General features: G+C 32.4%; 2 protein-coding genes and 1 non-coding gene across 4 annotated transcripts; 1 reads left to right on the top strand and 2 right to left on the bottom strand.

Moving 5' to 3' along the window:
* Positions 1-3343: 3343 nt before the first annotated feature.
* On the bottom strand, positions 3344-6653 carry LOC105837863. The gene is made up of 4 exons (XM_012683005.3): positions 5224-6653; positions 4374-4610; positions 3877-4056; positions 3344-3596 (listed from the first exon to the last, which is right to left on the bottom strand). The coding sequence occupies exons 2-4, from the start codon at positions 4604-4606 to the stop codon at positions 3587-3589; spliced, it is 423 nt and encodes a 140-aa protein (XP_012538459.1). The 5' UTR covers positions 4607-4610; positions 5224-6653; the 3' UTR covers positions 3344-3586.
* A 3144-nt stretch (positions 6654-9797) lies between these two features.
* On the bottom strand, positions 9798-17141 carry LOC105837883 (MAM and LDL-receptor class A domain-containing protein 2). Of its 2 annotated transcripts, XM_012683040.3 has the most exons (10): positions 15648-17141; positions 14735-14893; positions 13904-14068; positions 13319-13489; positions 13093-13201; positions 12567-12720; positions 12236-12359; positions 11831-12007; positions 11335-11658; positions 9798-10545 (listed from the first exon to the last, which is right to left on the bottom strand). In XM_012683040.3, the coding sequence occupies exons 1-10, from the start codon at positions 15748-15750 to the stop codon at positions 10283-10285; spliced, it is 1749 nt and encodes a 582-aa protein (XP_012538494.1). In that variant the 5' UTR covers positions 15751-17141; the 3' UTR covers positions 9798-10282. The 2 variants fall into 2 exon arrangements, with proteins under 2 accessions (XP_012538494.1, XP_036140457.1); XM_036284564.1 differs by lacking the exon at positions 15648-17141 and having other exon boundaries at positions 9799-10545; positions 14739-14824.
* Positions 16793-16864, top strand: Trnat-cgu. The gene has a single exon. It is a non-coding gene; the product is annotated as a tRNA-Thr (tRNA).
* Positions 17142-17233: the final 92 nt, after the last annotated feature.

Below are 17233 nucleotides of genomic sequence, written 5' to 3'. Positions count from 1 at the left end.
TAAAGTATCTAAAAATTTAACTATATATGATCTGAAATATCTTCTTGCTAGACCAGTTGTGTAGAATACTCAAACTAATTGTTAGAATGTCAAAACTTTTTGCAACGTTGCTCATCATGAATATAATTATTAATTATCTTCATAGACTAATAAAAATTTTTTAGGTTTCTTACAGTTTCTACTATTTTTTACATACCTTAGCAAAACTGTTCTTTCCACGCAGAATGTATTGAATGTATTACTTGATAATAATTATGTAAAAATTAATATTTTATTCACGTTTATATATATATATATATATATATATATATATAAACGTGAATTGACGCGTGTGCATGATATATATATAGTATGTATATCATACACACGCGTCAACATGGTACGTATTCTTAGCTTGATCTGTCTTAGGTTTATCACTCACTTATAGTGATATTAATTTATTTTGACATAAACCAAATGACTATGAGCACAGTGTAGTATCTTTCTAAATTTCCCTCGTGAGAGAACAGCCCATGAAATTATCACAACACTATGTCTGCTTGCCTATCTCAAGATTCAACCTAGCGTTATTTATCAGTGCCGCTCTACATGGCAATTTAAATAATTCTCTGTCTATAACGACAAATACGTATACGATGTTGATTACAATCTTCGACTTGTATTCCGTGTACAATAATAAATGTGCGAAGAAAAAAAGAGGGGAAACAGACACGTTGCGTATTCTTCACGAATATGATTTATTGAAGCGAGGTGACAAAGTTAGACCAGTTGTTAAAATCATTTTCCCGAATCAAAAGAGGATCCCCTGAGGATCGATTCCTCTTTCATCCGCAGTCTATGAGTCTCGAATCAAATACGCTCGTCGTGCCTGATAAGCTTTTCGACGAGCTCTCTTGTCTCCTCGGTAGAATACTATTCGATCTTTTCTAAATCAGCCTCGACGCAGTCGGTGCTAATCCGAACGACAATCGTTAAGGGATATAATCGCATTTTTTAACGTCACCGTAACAATAATTATCCGATCACTTTTGATGGCTGTCCGCAGCTCGCGCGAGAAAGAAAAGAACTCTTGACAGTTTCGCATATAATACTCTCGCGAATAAAGAGATGTGGAGAGTTCATAAATATTCCATAGCTCGGAAACATGTGCGCAACACACGTAGCCAGGTCCACGTACTCAACGGATATACGTACCTCGATGTAATTCGTGTAGTCACGTAGTTCATTAATGTTAGAAACATAAATATAAGTAGTTTATACCTCAAACTGATTCGTGTTCCATGTGACAGGCATCCTCGAATTGCAAACGAACAGAGTGTATAATTTCTGGACGCTTGATTGATTTTTTACTACTTAATTTTTCCTTTTATATAGATAATTCCCTTTTTACTTCCGCTTAAATATTTAATATTTCCATCCAAAAATTTTTTAACGTTAATATTTTCATTTAACCTAATTCCATTTTAAGGAGTTTAATAATGAATGTTTTACGGTATGTAATAAACCAAAATTAAAATATAAAATACGAATAGAGAATACAAATTCAAATGTAGTATTAATAATAAATAAAAAAAAAATTTTTAATCAAGCCAATAAAAAATTTCCATTGATTAAAAAATTGCCAAAGAACACATATTTTTTATTATTTACTGTATCTTGTTCAAAAAGTTTAAACTGTCTAGTATCTCATTCAATTCTACTTATTTTCTTGTTTTATATATATAAAAAATAAAATATATTAAGAACAATAAAATTGTCAAAGCTAAATCTAAATAAAAATATAAATGGATAAAAGCAAACTGTTAATACATTTTTTATAAGGATGCCTGTCAGTCAGTTTATCATAATAATCATTTGTTATCATTTGTGGCGTAGCAAATATGCATTAAATGGCCACTTATAGATAATTAAATGATAGCACGTAATTTTTGAATGCTCAATTTGCCTGTACATATTAATTACAATTCATTAACAAATAAAACATAACTGTTTGTTTATATAATTAATACAACTAATAGAATTCTTTTTTTAATAATAAACACACATTAAAAACCTATAAACAAGAATTATCCTAAAATAGTTGACTCGTCGGATGACAAATTGCGCATTCTCAAACGTTCTAATATTAAGGGTGTATCGGACATACAATCTTAGACAAAAGTGCATGAAATTTGAAATACTTAAATATCTACGCCTAACGCATAGTAAATCTAGATGTAAGAAACTTGAACAATAGTTGGAGTCTTATTTTTACTCTTGCAAAGGTATTTTTCACGTATTTGCGAATTTTTTCACTTATGAGTTTAAACTTTTGACAGTAAAAATGCACAATTATCTCAAGTTATATTTTATTTCTTTAAAACGGTGTAGTGAAGACAATTGAAACTTGGCAGATAATTTCATCTATTCATATACTAGATGTACACAAAAAATTCAAAACACTGGTACTATTTCTTCTATATTTTTTTAACTGTTTTATCCGTCAAGATCGTCTTTTTCCATAAGATAGAAAAGGATACCATGTAAAATCAGTGAAGATTAAAATAGTTATAACTCAGCAACCGTTTAGTGGATGCGTTTTCAATTTTTTGCAGTACATTAGAGAAACTAAAAGAACAATTTTACAAATTTTTAGCAACTTTGTACTATTTTGAACTTCAATCCGATACATCCTTAATACACTAATGAACACTCTAATATTTAACAGATCAATACGGGCTTATGTTTCTCTGTTGAGTACTTAAAATGGCAGAATATTCGCTACGCTACTGGCCATCGTTTCCACACCTATATCTGACTGTGTGTGAATAGAAGAGAACTTAATTGTACCCGTATGAATGTTACATGTTAAAAAGATGTTATCGACAGAATATCTAAATACATAGCATAGCGATCAATGGCGACGATTGGATATTTGTATATTTCAGACGTGCGATTATATACTCGTTATTAATACTTCAATGTTACTCGGTAACATCTTCGGCAATAAAGATAATCATACGCGGCCGTAAAACTGTCCGTTTTGTTATCTCTTGCATGTATTCCTCTCCTCTCAATTATTTATTATCGGGAAACAACCGCAGCCTCGTGTTTTGCAAGTTTTCTAATTTGCAAAACGCAACTGAAATTCTCGTAAAATAAAGTAAAAATTTACAATAGAATATTATATAATTATGTATATATTAACTATATTAATTGTTTATAATATAATTTGGATTAAAAAATATATTAAAGTTGCCAAAGAAGAAGTTTAAATAAAAAATGTTTCCTGTTAAATTTTTTATCGTGTTCCTTTTAGCAAACAAACAAGAAAAATAGTAAATCTTAATAATAAATACGTTTGTTATATTTACAAACTGTAATTTATTAATCTGCAACATTAGTAACAAAAATAACAGTTTCTCTAATTACTATTTCTAGATAATCTTATTGTTATCTTTATACTTAAAGTTGGATGATCTGACTGAGACTCAACATGATGCACGCGCAAATATTGATTGTTTTCTAAAATTATTGATTTTCTAAAATTTCGAGGTAATGGAGATCAGGCTGATACATTGTTGTTAACGCGAACTGCATTTTAAATTTACCAGGCACTGCAAAAGAAAAAAAAATTAATTACATTAGATTAAATAGATTATTAAGAAGTTAATTTTCTAAAAATAATCAATTTCTCAATGCAATAAACTGTCTTTAATATCTATTTGAGCAGATAGAAATATCTTTGGTGTCAAATTTTTCTGTACACTTTCTAAACAAAATTTTGTTTTATCATCAAACAAAATGTGAATCTACTGTAATTAAAGAGGGGATTGTATTTTAGTGATACTAATTTTTAGACGGGACCGAAGAGATTTAGCGACCGGTTTTCCTCACCCGTAGGTTGGGTCTGGTTGCGACCACACTGGCGCAGCGTACTCAGCATGCGGTTTGTAAATAGGTTTCGGAACAATTTTCTCTATATAAATGGGTTTCTCCACATATTCCACGTACTTCACTGGTGGCGAAAGATAGACGTGATGTACTTCCGGTGCACTATAGTAACCAGCCTTGTAACTGAAAATAAAGTAAGAAATATTTAAAAAAAGAGCGTCGGGTGTTATACGGAAAGATAAAGTACCTATGTGGAGCTGACGTAATTTTATACGTCAGTACATCAAGAATGAGTTTGAAAAGTAAACAATAAGAACAATTCTATTTTTCTCGTGACGTGCAATACTATTATAGTAACTCTATATTATTAAGATTAATCGTATATTTCAAGTCATAAGCAACTGCATAAAACACATTATTAAAATACATATCTTGCTTTTTTGCAAAATTGGAATTGTTGTAAACAATCAGTAGCGATAATAAAATCCTAATTTTGTTACCCTTTCGCGACGCCAAGACCGAAACCAAGAAGACCAGCGCCCAGTAACTTCTTTTTCAAGAACAACGTTCTCTTTTCCCTGGTGTGTATCGCGCCTCCATCGACCTGATCTTCGATAGCGACATTTCCAAAGTCCAGCGATTGTTGATTCTGTTGGACAGCCTCTTCCGCCGTGGCTTTCAACACGAGGAAACAACAGACGGTGGTGATGATAGTAACAATAGCGCGATGCATCTCTCTGTCCACGAAAAGCAAATATTTTGTATCGCTATTGTATTTACCATCAATTCTGTAATGCCATTTAACAGCATTTACGCAAAACGCAATCACCAATACGAATTTTTAGTAATATGCAAAATACTTTTTTTTTATTTTTTAACAGCACGCATACAAACGCACGTGCAAGTGGGAAGAATTTAATTTTAACTTTCCTTTAATTTCAATTTTAAATGCATAAACCGGATAATCTCAAATTAAATTATTTAAAAATTAAATAATTTAATTTGACATTAACCGGTTTAATCCGATTGTTAACGATTTACCACGCGTTTCTTCGGACGTAACGGTAATTTCATTAAACATAAGCTCTTTTAGGAAATATATATAAAAGTTACACATAAAATATATTATTGAACACTAAGATCCGCTACGATCACTTGTTGGCTTCATGTTATCTACATTTTAATTGTATGAACTTTTTTCATTTTTAATTCAATAGCCCATTATGTGTCGTTTCTTGCCGCCGAAATTAAAATTATCGACATCGATAAGAAAAGCATATATGCTAAGAATTTCGCGTGCTTTCTCTAGATCTCTTGTTTTGATGCCGGAGAACTGGTTTCGGCGCTTACCTTATGTTTCAGTATGCTAATGCACGGTAAGGATCACGGTGACGATACACCGCAAGGATAGATCCGAATACTGTCACTTTGATCGAGGAATCATTCGATTTTATACCTACATGCCTACCTCGCAGCCAAGGTATGAGCGCAATTTCGAAGTCGTCTCCCCTTCCATCACACCGGGAACAGCTTAACATCGTGGGTTTAGATCGATTAAACCTATTGTGACATCCGTGCGGGAAGCACATGGTTGCACATATCACGATAGTAACAGCTCAACTCTGTGCCCTGTCGAGTGGAATTTCCGTGGGAACCTCATGAATCTTTTCAGGTCTCCTTAAACGAGAAAACTGATCTAACGTAATTAATTTGTTGAAAAGAATTAAGCGTAATTAATTTGCTCCCCCTTTGGTACAATCAAAGCATGTTACCGTAAGCTTTTCCCTAAACTAATTTTGTAACTTTATATTTCACTTAGAAAGAACCAATTTTTCATTAAAATGAGATGTAATCAGGAAGTAAAAAACGAGTCACGATATCTCCACCCGAAGCTGCACAAAGTATAAATGGACTTCAATGTACAAGTCGACTGCATGCTAAGTGAATAATTATACTGTATAAATGTATTCTAAGATGAGTAGCCATTACTGTTGCATTGTAATAAAAGAACTTTCTGATCATATGCTGTCACGTCTTCATAATACGGCGGAGCTTCTCTCATAAAACGCCGTATTTGGCATTCACAATGGCTTGCAATGATCTCTCCGGAAACTCGATAGAGATTTTCCTCTGCTTGAGCCTAGAAAAGTATCACGAAAGAGTGATCCATTACCAGCGATCTAGATCTCTGAATGGGACTTATAGACTGTGAATTATATATAGACAGAAGAGTTGGCAGATCCGCGGAGGCGAATTCGAGGAAGTGAAAGAAAGCAGAGAGGTAATAGGGACATGACGCCGACGTCGCTTCGATTTATCAACCCCGAGACGTGACAGGCTGATAATGCACGCTATTGTCGGCTGCAACAAGTAGAGCGATGGTAAAAAGAATGGGTAGGCAGAGAGAAAGAGAGAAAAAAAAGAGGGAGAGAAAGGAGAAGAGAGAAAGAGAAAGAGAGAGAGAAACACGAGGAGACAAGGAGAAAGCGAGAGACTGCGCAACGAATTTTCCCATTCTTCCATCGTGGCGTGTACTCCACGTGGCCCACCTTTCAGCGATACACGTGCTTTTGTCGCACGCAATCGCACCCAGGGCTCGTTACGTTGCGATCTGATATATACGCGTAATCATTGGCACGCACGCGGCCACACACGCGCGCACGCGAAATACGATCGACGACGAGCGAATGACAATGAAAATCCGATCCGCTTATAATACGGACAAACGACGACGATCCAGGCACAGGATCATTGACATGTAACTAACATATAAGTATAAAGTTAAAGTAAAAGATTAACAACCTTTAATTCTTAGATAATTTTAAATAATTTAATTATTAATTTTAACTGTATCTTTAAAACATAAACTTTATTTAATTACTTAATTAAAACACATAACTTTTTTCAAAATTGAAAATTTATCTATAAAGTAGAAACAATTATAAGAGAAAGACATAAGAAACAATATTTCCTACGATAAAATATTAAATTTAATTTATCTATACCACAATTGTCTTGAATAATTTAATTTAAAAAAAAAAACGACTTTCTAATTTAATATAAATTATGGGCTTTTCACAATTAACTTTTAATTAATTTCAATTTAATCTCAACTACTTTTCTTAATTTAATTTTAACTACTTTCTACTTTTAACTGAATTAGTTTTATATTCCTGTAACTTTTAACGCGACTAAATTATTAATTATTTATAATCTATTAACTTTAATTTAATTAAAAAGAAATATTAACTTACTTAACTCTGGTTTTTAAGCATTACAGTATAAAATTATATCTTGTCATCTAAGAAAATTGGCGTGAATATTCTTCGCCATAACAGTGAAGACTGCATATATCGAGAATACAAAACTTGCAATAATGAAGAAATAATGAATATAAGAGTAATGAAGTCTTCTCTATGGATTCCCGTTTTTCATGCTAATGAGTTTGCAAAGCACTTTGCAATAATTACTCGATAAAATAATTGCATGTGCAATAATTCTTAATAAATATCGATTAGTAGTCAATTTCTTCTATGGAAGATATCATGTTCTGCACTATTAATGTGTGATTATCATGTGTTTCATGCTTTGTCCTTTGCAACTCTAATATTATTAATAAAATTTATTAAAACTTATAAATTGTTAAATTCAAGTTTTAAAATAAAGCCATAAATTTTAATTTTAAAGATGCAATAAAGCACTTTTCTCAGCACAAAGACTAAGCTTAAACCTAGTAAGCGCTGGGAAATGACACGCGAAGCAATTCGGTAATCGACGTAGAAAGTGTTCGAGAGTAAGAGCGAGCTTTCGCAAGCAGACGTGAAGCAGGCGCGAAATTTCACCGGGTCGCGAAGGCGGCCGCGAGGTGTGGACGACGTATTTCCGATATTTTTTCGACGCTCCCCGCGAAAGGGCGGCATTGCTCAGCACGTTGTTCTGCGGCGTGGAAGACGTGCCTCCACGTCTCACAAGTACAAGTCTCGTTGGAAACTGACAGGCCATTTGTGCAAGGAGATTAGCATGGAAATGGAAGTTCAGTCCTCGCTCTAATAAGAGACGTTTCCGTGCCGGAGGTATAGACAGCTCCGGACGAAGTTCATTCTTTTTGCCATCTCCTAAATTACATTCCGAGAAATAAATACGTTGTTTATCGCGAGTACAATTTTTCCAACGTTAATAAATCTGTTAATATAATATTTAATACAACTGAATTTTATTTTATTAATTATATTAAATTTAATATTATATTAATAATGAATGTAATATTTAATTTAATGAATGTAAAACAAAATTACTGATAAGAGCCATCATGAGTTGTTTTGTGCGAATTAATTGACTTCATTGTATCTTATAATTGACAAAAGCGTTTTCCGAACGTTAGAATGCAAGTATTTACATTTCGAATTCTCTTCAATCCAATCTTGATTGAGATAACTGGGTAATTTGCTGAGTACAAATAATCATTTTGTCATTTGAATAATGGTATGGCCATGGTCAATCGTAGGATATCAAACCAGTGGTCAAATTAATTGTCGCACGATCGTGTCATACTAATTAACGTGAAGAGCATCAATTAAATTAATTCCAGACTCACATTGATTAGCAAGAAATGATCGCGTGACAATTAATTTGACCATCGGACTGGTATTACACAATTGACCATGGTCATACTATTATTTAAAGAACGATGGTTACCGTTATTTGGATTCAGAAAATTATCCAACTAATATATTTCACAAATCAAAAATGCATTGAAGAGAACTAGTATGTGCACTTGCATTTTAGTATTCGAGAATCACTCGAGAATCATTAATTAAAGAAGTAACGTAAAATAAATTAAATAAAAAGATAAAAATGTAGAAATTAGAAACGTTTTCTAAAAGCACTATAATAAAATTTCTTCTATTATTTCTTACTACTGAAGAAAAGCTTTAATAAAGCTTTTTTATTAAAGCTTTTCTTGTCGAAAAGATTTGGTATTGAAAAAAGAAATATAAAAATTTTACAATAGCACATAAAGATACACGATATTTTTCTTTAGCAAACTTCATATCTCGTACTCGTGTAAGATACTTTGTAAATAAATGTAATAATTCAAATCGCACACACAATGCGTCAGAATCGTGAAACGCGGTCGAACCTGCGCCGTGCAGTAAATCGACCACGCACGTACTAAATTCGATATTCACTTTTCGCTTTGTATTCTTCCTCGGTACTCTCTCCTGAGAGAAAAGTAACGTTTCACGACATCCGCAAACCTGTATAGTTCACCACAAAAACTCCACATGCCGCGACTACAGAGTAGGTTCATAAATAATTTATTAAGCCGACAGTCGTGGGATCTTTTGTGCTTAATTAGAAAAATTCTTTGTCGACAATCTGAAAACGGAGATCCTCCCTATAGCCGCAACTCGAACCGTGAGATATGTATGTAATATAACTATCTAAACGTCTAGACCCCTTGAAACGTCCATCTGTCTAGCTGCCGATTGTCTAGACGTGCTATTGAAACTACGTGATCTGGCTTAAATATTTTGGCAATGACGTATTCGCAGAGTGAAATCAATCGGTGCGCCCGACATCAATCCTATGTGCGTGTTTGACTTCCCAAATAGACGTTGCACAATGTGCTATCGGTTAATCTCTCGAGCGTTACCTTCATCATCGAAGAATTAGGTCGCACTGTGCTGAAATTATGAAAATTAGTAAAAGTATATTGAAATAATTAGAAAGTTTAACGTGTTAAAATTGTATATAAATTATGACGGCGCATTATTATTGAAATAAAATAATTTTTTTAATGTCAAAAGAATAGAAAGAAAGAAAGAATAAATTAAAATACTCCCGAGTTTTGTAAAATAACTTATTCTTTTATTAATAATGAATAATATATTTATACGGACGATAATTATATAATAATTACTATAAGTTTAATATATAAAATTATATAATTTCTTCATATGTAAAAAATTAAAATTGTACATGCATTTGTAGTATTTAACCTTTTTAAAAAATCTTCTATAATGGCATAATAATAAGTCCGCAATAATACTTATTATTCTTATTATAATACTCCCTATTATAATACTTATTCTTATTATATAACATTTATTAGCATAAAAGTTAAGTTTTATTATTATTTTAAAATAGTTAAACAAAAATATACATAATTTTAATATCTTAAAGAAACATAGTTTCCTCTGGATGAGCAAAATATCGAGAATTTTATATCGTCAATAATTGAAAAAGTTGAAATGATCAATAAAAACAAAATACAGCTGCGATTATGTTCCATTCATGGAGTTTTCTACGAGACTCTATTCGCTTAATCAATTTGTTAATCAATCATTTTATCAAAAAATCAATTTAATTTAACTCCATTTAAAGGAGGAATTTTAATAACGTAGGGCTACATTTCGTCGTTATCAGTAGGTCGGGCTAAATTAAAGTCGAGAATTTCATCGGATGTCAAGAAACGGACGTCACTATCTTCTGAGAGCGCTGAACCGCTCGCTCCTCTTTTGTAAGTTTTCCTTCTTCTGATAAAGAAAATCACTATCGCAATTGTTACGATAAACAAAGTTGCACCTACTGCGGCGATGATCTCTGGTATTGTGATCCCTCTATCTTGTGTTATCGTTGTCATATACTTTTCTATTTCCTTGTGCACATCTACAAATTTTTTTCATCGTCAGTAACAATAATCAGTATAATCCTAGCAAATAAAAGAACAAAAATTTATTGTCGAACTGTCATTCTAAATCGTCAAATTAATGATTTAGAATGACAACTCATATATTACAATGTGAATAATTAAGGCTCATTTCTACCAACGTAGATTAACTTTAATCTCGATTTAACTTGACCTTTATCTTTTTCTAATTTTTAGAACTAGAATGAGATAACAAGTAAATTAAATCGAGATTAAAGTTAATCTACATTGGCAGAAACGGGCAATTAAATAAAGCAATTAAATAAATAATTAAAAACTTTTTTCAATAATAAAATTAGCTTTTGAGACAAATTATTTGTGTCCAAAATTCTACATTTTTTTTCTTTATTAAAATAATATTTTATAAATCTTATAGAGTATAAATGTTATTCTAAGAGAATAAAAATTGAGCTTGTGCAATTTTTCTTATAATTTGTTTAATAAGAGTCAAAATTTACACACACACACAGAGAGAGAGAGAGAGAGAGAGAGAGAGAGAGAGAGAGAGAGAGAGAGAGAGAGAGAGAGAGAGAGAGAAAGTTCGTAAAAAGACAAGGTTCACTCGACATTTAAATACATTGTAAATCTGTAAACAATTTTTCAAAAGTGATAAATCTGTAACTTTTTAACTCACTTCGGACTTTTTTCAATAACTAAACTATCGACATCCCATCGCAATTTAATCCATCTTTAATTTACAGATATTCTTTCTTACTCTCTCTATATATTATATAATGAAACAGATATACCAGATTGATCTTGAGGTTCTATGTCTTTCATTGTCGAAGCTTTGGGTAGGAATGGCGTTTCCTTCGTTTCGGCCTGCTGCGTTGGCTTCACAGGTGTTGTTCTTTGCGTTGTTCTTCTGGTTTGTGCCTTGGTTGTAGTCGAAGGTCGCCTTGGTGCTGTGGTGGTGGGTCTTCGTGTGGTCGTCGACATTGTCGTGTTAGGCATACTTGGGTCAATATCGTCCTTCGGATTTATAGGAAATCCTGTCAGAGTAGAATTCTTCACCGGTGCAATCGGTGTAATTTCAATTAGTGACTCCGTCGTAATATCAAATATTGTGTTTCCTGCAATCGATTTTAATCATAGAAATTTCGCAAAACTCAGAAATATACCCTAAGTTATAAGTCAGCGTTATCATGATTTTATATCTCGATTCAAATATAAGCAGATTTTAATATAAGCATTCTATCAACAAAACATCCTATTGAGGTTTCTATTAAAATAGTAAACAGTTACCTAGTATGCAATATTCAGCGTAATCTGGGCAGCAAATAGAGCGTTCCGCACAATCGATCGTGCAAAGGCAACTCTCCGGTCCAAAACTCTCTGTCGGAACGGGAAAGATAATGGTTTCATTGATCAAAACGCATCTATCCCGACAGGTCTGTTGCGCGTTAATTATTTCGACTTGATCTGAAAAGATACAATTGCAAAATAAGTGATTGGGAAAATATTGTAGGAGTCTGCGCGTTAAAAGATATGCAAAAAAAAGACTTTATATCCTAATCAATGCATAAAGTGCATGTATTACAAACAAATTCAAACGTTTTGATTCCGTATATGAGTTATCCTTAGCGCAAATTAAATATTAAACTATAACGATATATTATAAAGGGTACGTTACAAACTTTATAAACTTACCGTAATCACTTACTGTTACGGTAGTTTCGTTTTTAACAGTACACTCATCCCCTTGTAAAATAGCAACATCGTCAATCGCAATATCGCTTACGTAACTGATACCTCGCACTCCTTCTATAATAATCTATAAAAAAATATTTGAATCTTTTTTTTTAATTCAAGGATAATATTAAATTTATAATTATCTGTATATGAACAAGTTAATTACCAAATCAAATTTAAACATTTGAAATGTACGTATAAAAGCTTCACAGCAGAAGTACCTGATTTCTTATAATATATTTTAATAAACATAACATTATCATATAAAGCACAACTTTATTATACGTACCTGAAAGCTGACGTTAACTTTCGGTAGACTGGAAATGCCATGAAACCATTGATTTCCTTGGTTTCCACTTTTGGTGAATATCAGTCGCGGCGCAGTAAGCTCCGGCTTGAAATATATATTCAATGAACCGATCGTGGCACCGTACATATGATACCTATCAAAAAATAATGCATAAAATAAAAAATAAAATATATAAGCTTTATAAAATCGTATGCACATGGCACGAAACCTTTATATTATTACGATAAATTAAATGTCAGAAAGTTTAACAATACGCCGCATTTCTCTTTTCACTTTATTCTATTTTAATAAATTCTCGTATCGATTTTATTTTAATAAATTTTTATATTTATAAACATATATTTATTTGTTAAATTTATATAAAAATTTTCTTTAAAAAGCGATTTAATTATAAAAAATAATATTTTTATTATAAAAAAATAAGACGGTAACTAAAGTCATATATAAAATTATCAATAATTATTATAAATTGAAGTAATATTGTATTTGACATAGCATTATTTACCATAACGAAAAACATCCCGATTCAGTCAATGAAGAATTGTACAGTGGAGATATAATTCTCGCCGTATCGTTCACCAAGCGTCCAGATGCCTCGATGTAAAGATAATGGCCTGAAATCAACAAATGTGCGCAATTAGGAAAAAAAATAGATATTTCTTTTCTACGTAATTTCTAATCTAATATTCTAATATTCCGGTGAAACATCATAGTCATACAAAGATACGTACCGTCATTTCCGGCTCCCAGAGTATGATCATGCGTCGGACCGGTGCCGATGTGTAAACTCGGTGTCTCGAAGTTATGACGTTTCCAATCGAAATCATGCTGAGGATCTTGTTCCCACCAGCAAAGATCCGGGCTTTCAAAGTCGCATTTTGTCGGCGCGGATACGTTCACGCCTTATCACAGATTACATCACAAAAGTTGCAAATTTTAACTCAAATAAAACGTTATCGTCAAAGAAGAAAAAAATTATAAAATTATTTAATTAAAATTAAGTAAGGGAAAGGCTAAAAGGGACAAAGGGGCAGGAAAAAAGCAGTATATAAGAATAATGCAGTTATATAAGAATAAATATATATTGCAAATTTAGCAAGTTAGTTAGTGTTTTTGCGCTGCTAGAAATAATTTTTACCCTAAAATACTCGTATCTTGTAACTTGATTACAGGTTTCAATGCATTTTTTAAGCGAGCGAAGCAATAACAATGAAAATAAAATAAGTTCTGTAAATAATAAAATTCAAAATCATAAAATGATAAGAAATAATAAAATAATGATAAAATAAAATAATAAAAGCTTTTTATTGCAATACCTCGACAATAAGGAATCGTTCCATTCCACTGACGTCCATCGCAATAAATTTCAGCGCTGCCGATCAGGGAGTAATTAGGCTCGCAGAAGAACATTAATATTGCACCTTGCAATTTCGGTATCATAATTGAATTATCCAGTTTTGGCGGCATCGGACAACCCCTGTCTAAATGAAAAAAAATCTAATCTAGTCGCATGTTATCTCATTTCAAACCTCAAAATCACTGTTGTATTTATATTTATAATATATTGTTGTGACATCGATAATTCCTTCCCGTATAAAACTAAATAAATATTGTCAGCGCAAGAGCCATCATAATGCAACAATTTTATTGCACTTTTCTATTATACATTGACACTGCTTCATACACGTGTTTTAGACTGGAACCTACTTAATGCTTCGACGTATTTTTTAATTTGATTGATCAGTTGGTAAAATTTTTACTCTAATTGACCAATTAACTTGGAAGCAATTGTAGCATCAAATAAATGCTTCCTCATTTTAGCATCCCTCATTTTAGCATCTTCTAATTAAAATAGTATTGTTTGTAGCTTGTAAACAATAAAAAATGGACCAAAGAAAAAGTGTATTTGCCAATGTAAGATTTTGCCTCTTTATTGAAGCTACAGATTAATTGTCAAATCTTTCGTCAAGAGAATTTATTATTTCTCTAAATCACATTTCTAAATATTAAATTATTGGAAATTAAATAATTTTCAAAGACAATCGATCAAGAAGGAATACAGACATCAGATTGCAAATCCCAGAATTTGTTAATTAACAATTTTACCAATTAATTTTCTTTTTAACACGTAAAATTTTACTACTTACTCACACACACGGGCTTAGGTGTGTCCCATTGACCACGTACGCACGTAGAATACTTGTTGCCCACAAGAGTATATCCATCATCACATAAAAATCTCATGAGTCTACCTCGAGCCCGTATACGAACTCTTCCATTATTCAGCTTCACCATAGGACATCGAACTAAAATTAAAACGATAATTAAAAAACTCCACTAAGGATGCGTCAATTTGTGAATTCGATTCTGTTTATGATTGCAATAATGGAACGGATTTGTAAGACTATAAAGTTCTTTGACGAAATCAATAATAATAAGATAAAGTAAATACAAGTAAAGTAACCGTACATAGTTACGATAGGAGACAGTTTATAATATTGCCAATCGAGTGTAATATTTGTTATTAATGCTGCTATCGAAGCGATTTTCTACCTGTAGCAAACATGTCACATTATAATAAACGTATCAATTACTGTAACTGTTTACTGCGTCAGTTTACATGCGTTATTAAATGCATGTATTTGCCTTTGAATCAATATTTCTCTAAACTTATTCCATAAGTATAAGAGCAATAATGTTATTTCAATTTCGAAAGTAACACAATTTTCCGCGATAAAATTAATTTCTTTGTGTACATATATCTGTAACCGTCTTAGAACCGATTTCACCAACTCCGGTTACCTTAACCGGTCGGTTATTCCATTGGAATTGACCAATTTGTCGTTAAGTAAAATTAACAAACGCGATTGGTCAATTCCAATGGAAAAACCGATCGGTTAAGGTAACCGGATTTGGTGAAATCGGCCTTTAAAGAAGTGATTCGCTGTTGGTTTTGTAAGAAAATATTACGGTTATACGACGCTATTATTCTGTGCAATGTCACCTTTTTAAGATTAGTTGTAAATTCTTTTTTTTTTAAATATGTGTGTTATTGCTTACGCTGTATCTGCCAAGAGCAAACAATGCACTGTCCAAAGAAAGCAAATAACAGCAGTATCATTGAAGAACACTTCATCTTCACGCAACTATATGAGACGCACATACATGTGCGTGGATTCGCGCACAACGAGTTAACGAGGAATCTGCAGGGTTTTAATTCGAGACAATGTTAAAAAGATGTATCTTATTTCAAGAGCAAACACGTCGCGGACACCGCCTTTACGTCGGATAATAATAGCACGTTGGTTTACGCGGTTTTAAACACTTCCGGCTTCACGCACCGCTTCACGCGATAATCATAAACACAATAAGCGTGATTGCGAAGCTACGCGCGAAAGATTCCGGCACAGAAGAAAATTAGATTTGCGTCATTAAGCACGAGACGGCGAGGACTGGGAGCAGGGAATCCATCCTTTTGTTTGGGGCTGCACTTGTCCATATAGCGGAGGGCGGGAAACAACAGTTTCCGTTCGGCACGCGAGTGATAGCTTTTATCGTCTTCCGGTGCTTTTTATCTTCGTCGCCAGGCCTTGAGGAAAGTCCCTGGAGATTGCATTTCGCACTTCGAAACATGTCCGGCGCCAACTCGATAATCTTGATTCGGGATACGAACTTTTCGACCCGGAGACCCTTTCGTCCGTCCAAGTCTATGACGATTCATCATCCGAGATCGTGATCCAGAGTCCAAAAGGATCCGAGTTCCATGAAGCATCCACCAGTTTCATTGAAGAAGTATCATCTTTCGTTTGGATCAGAAATTCTTTCCGACTAAACTTTTACATTAACTTCTACATTTCGATTTCACTTTTGAGAATAATGAACTCTTTCATCTTTATCTGTGTTCACAAAATTCTTTTACAACAAAATACAATTGCTAATCTTCTGTTAGAAAATCGTTAAATGGCAATTTACTTTTAATTACAGATATATGAAAACAAAAGGAAAAAATATAATAGTAAAAAAATTGTCTGTTTTTGAAACCGCCGTGATCGATGGATATGTAAACAAATGCGTTCGAGAATTTCTTAAAATATAATTTTACATAATTAAATAGAGTTATCTTTGCAACAGTTATTTTTATTAGCTAATTTTTGTTAGCTAATTGAGAAAAGGTTTATGGCTTTCTAAGCAAACAGTAATCCGAAGCCTCTTTAGCTCAGTGGTAGAGCACTGGTCTCGTAAACCAGGGGTCGTGAGTTCAAACCTCACAGGAGGCAGATTTATTTTTTTTTTTTTTCTTTCGTCGCGTATATACTGGAAATATCTCATTTTTTTAGTTTTAAAAAATACTAAAACCCCAGCATATGTCATTAATTTCTGATCATTTATTCTTTAATAGTTTATAGTCAACATGACAAAGTATATATTTATGTATGTTGTGCTTATATATATGCCATGCACACATTCTTTCTTCCATCATAAAATAACAAATTTTTATAGTTTTAATTATAAATTTTTGTAAATTTTTAAATTAATATTGTAAAAAGTTTTAATAAAAAATATTTTTATATAAATTAATTTAATTAAACTCTAAATTTTTAATTCAATTAAAATTAAATTTTAAAATTGCTAAAATTAAAACTTTT

The sequence above is a fragment of the Monomorium pharaonis genome, chromosome 3, assembly GCF_013373865.1.
Source record: "Monomorium pharaonis isolate MP-MQ-018 chromosome 3, ASM1337386v2, whole genome shotgun sequence".
Lineage (NCBI taxonomy): Eukaryota > Metazoa > Arthropoda > Insecta > Hymenoptera > Formicidae > Monomorium > Monomorium pharaonis.
This window is presented reverse-complemented; position numbering and strand designations above follow the sequence as displayed.

Excerpts from the sequence above, each read along its gene's own strand:
- LOC105837883 (XM_012683040.3), bottom strand. The coding sequence starts at position 15,750 with ATGTGCGTCTCATATAGTTGCGTGAAGATGAAGTGTTCTTCAATGATA. Across the intron at positions 12,360-12,566 it reads AAGTTAACGTCAGCTTTCAG|ATTATTATAGAAGGAGTGCG; the intron begins GTACGTATAATA and ends ATTTTTTTATAG. Across the intron at positions 10,546-11,334 it reads AGAACCTCAAGATCAATCTG|ATGTGCACAAGGAAATAGAA; the intron begins GTATATCTGTTT and ends AAAAATTTGTAG.
- LOC105837863 (XM_012683005.3), bottom strand. The coding sequence starts at position 4,606 with ATGCATCGCGCTATTGTTACTATCATCACCACCGTCTGTTGTTTCCTC. Across the intron at positions 4,057-4,373 it reads GGTCTTGGCGTCGCGAAAGG|TTACAAGGCTGGTTACTATA; the intron begins GTAACAAAATTA and ends CTTTATTTTCAG.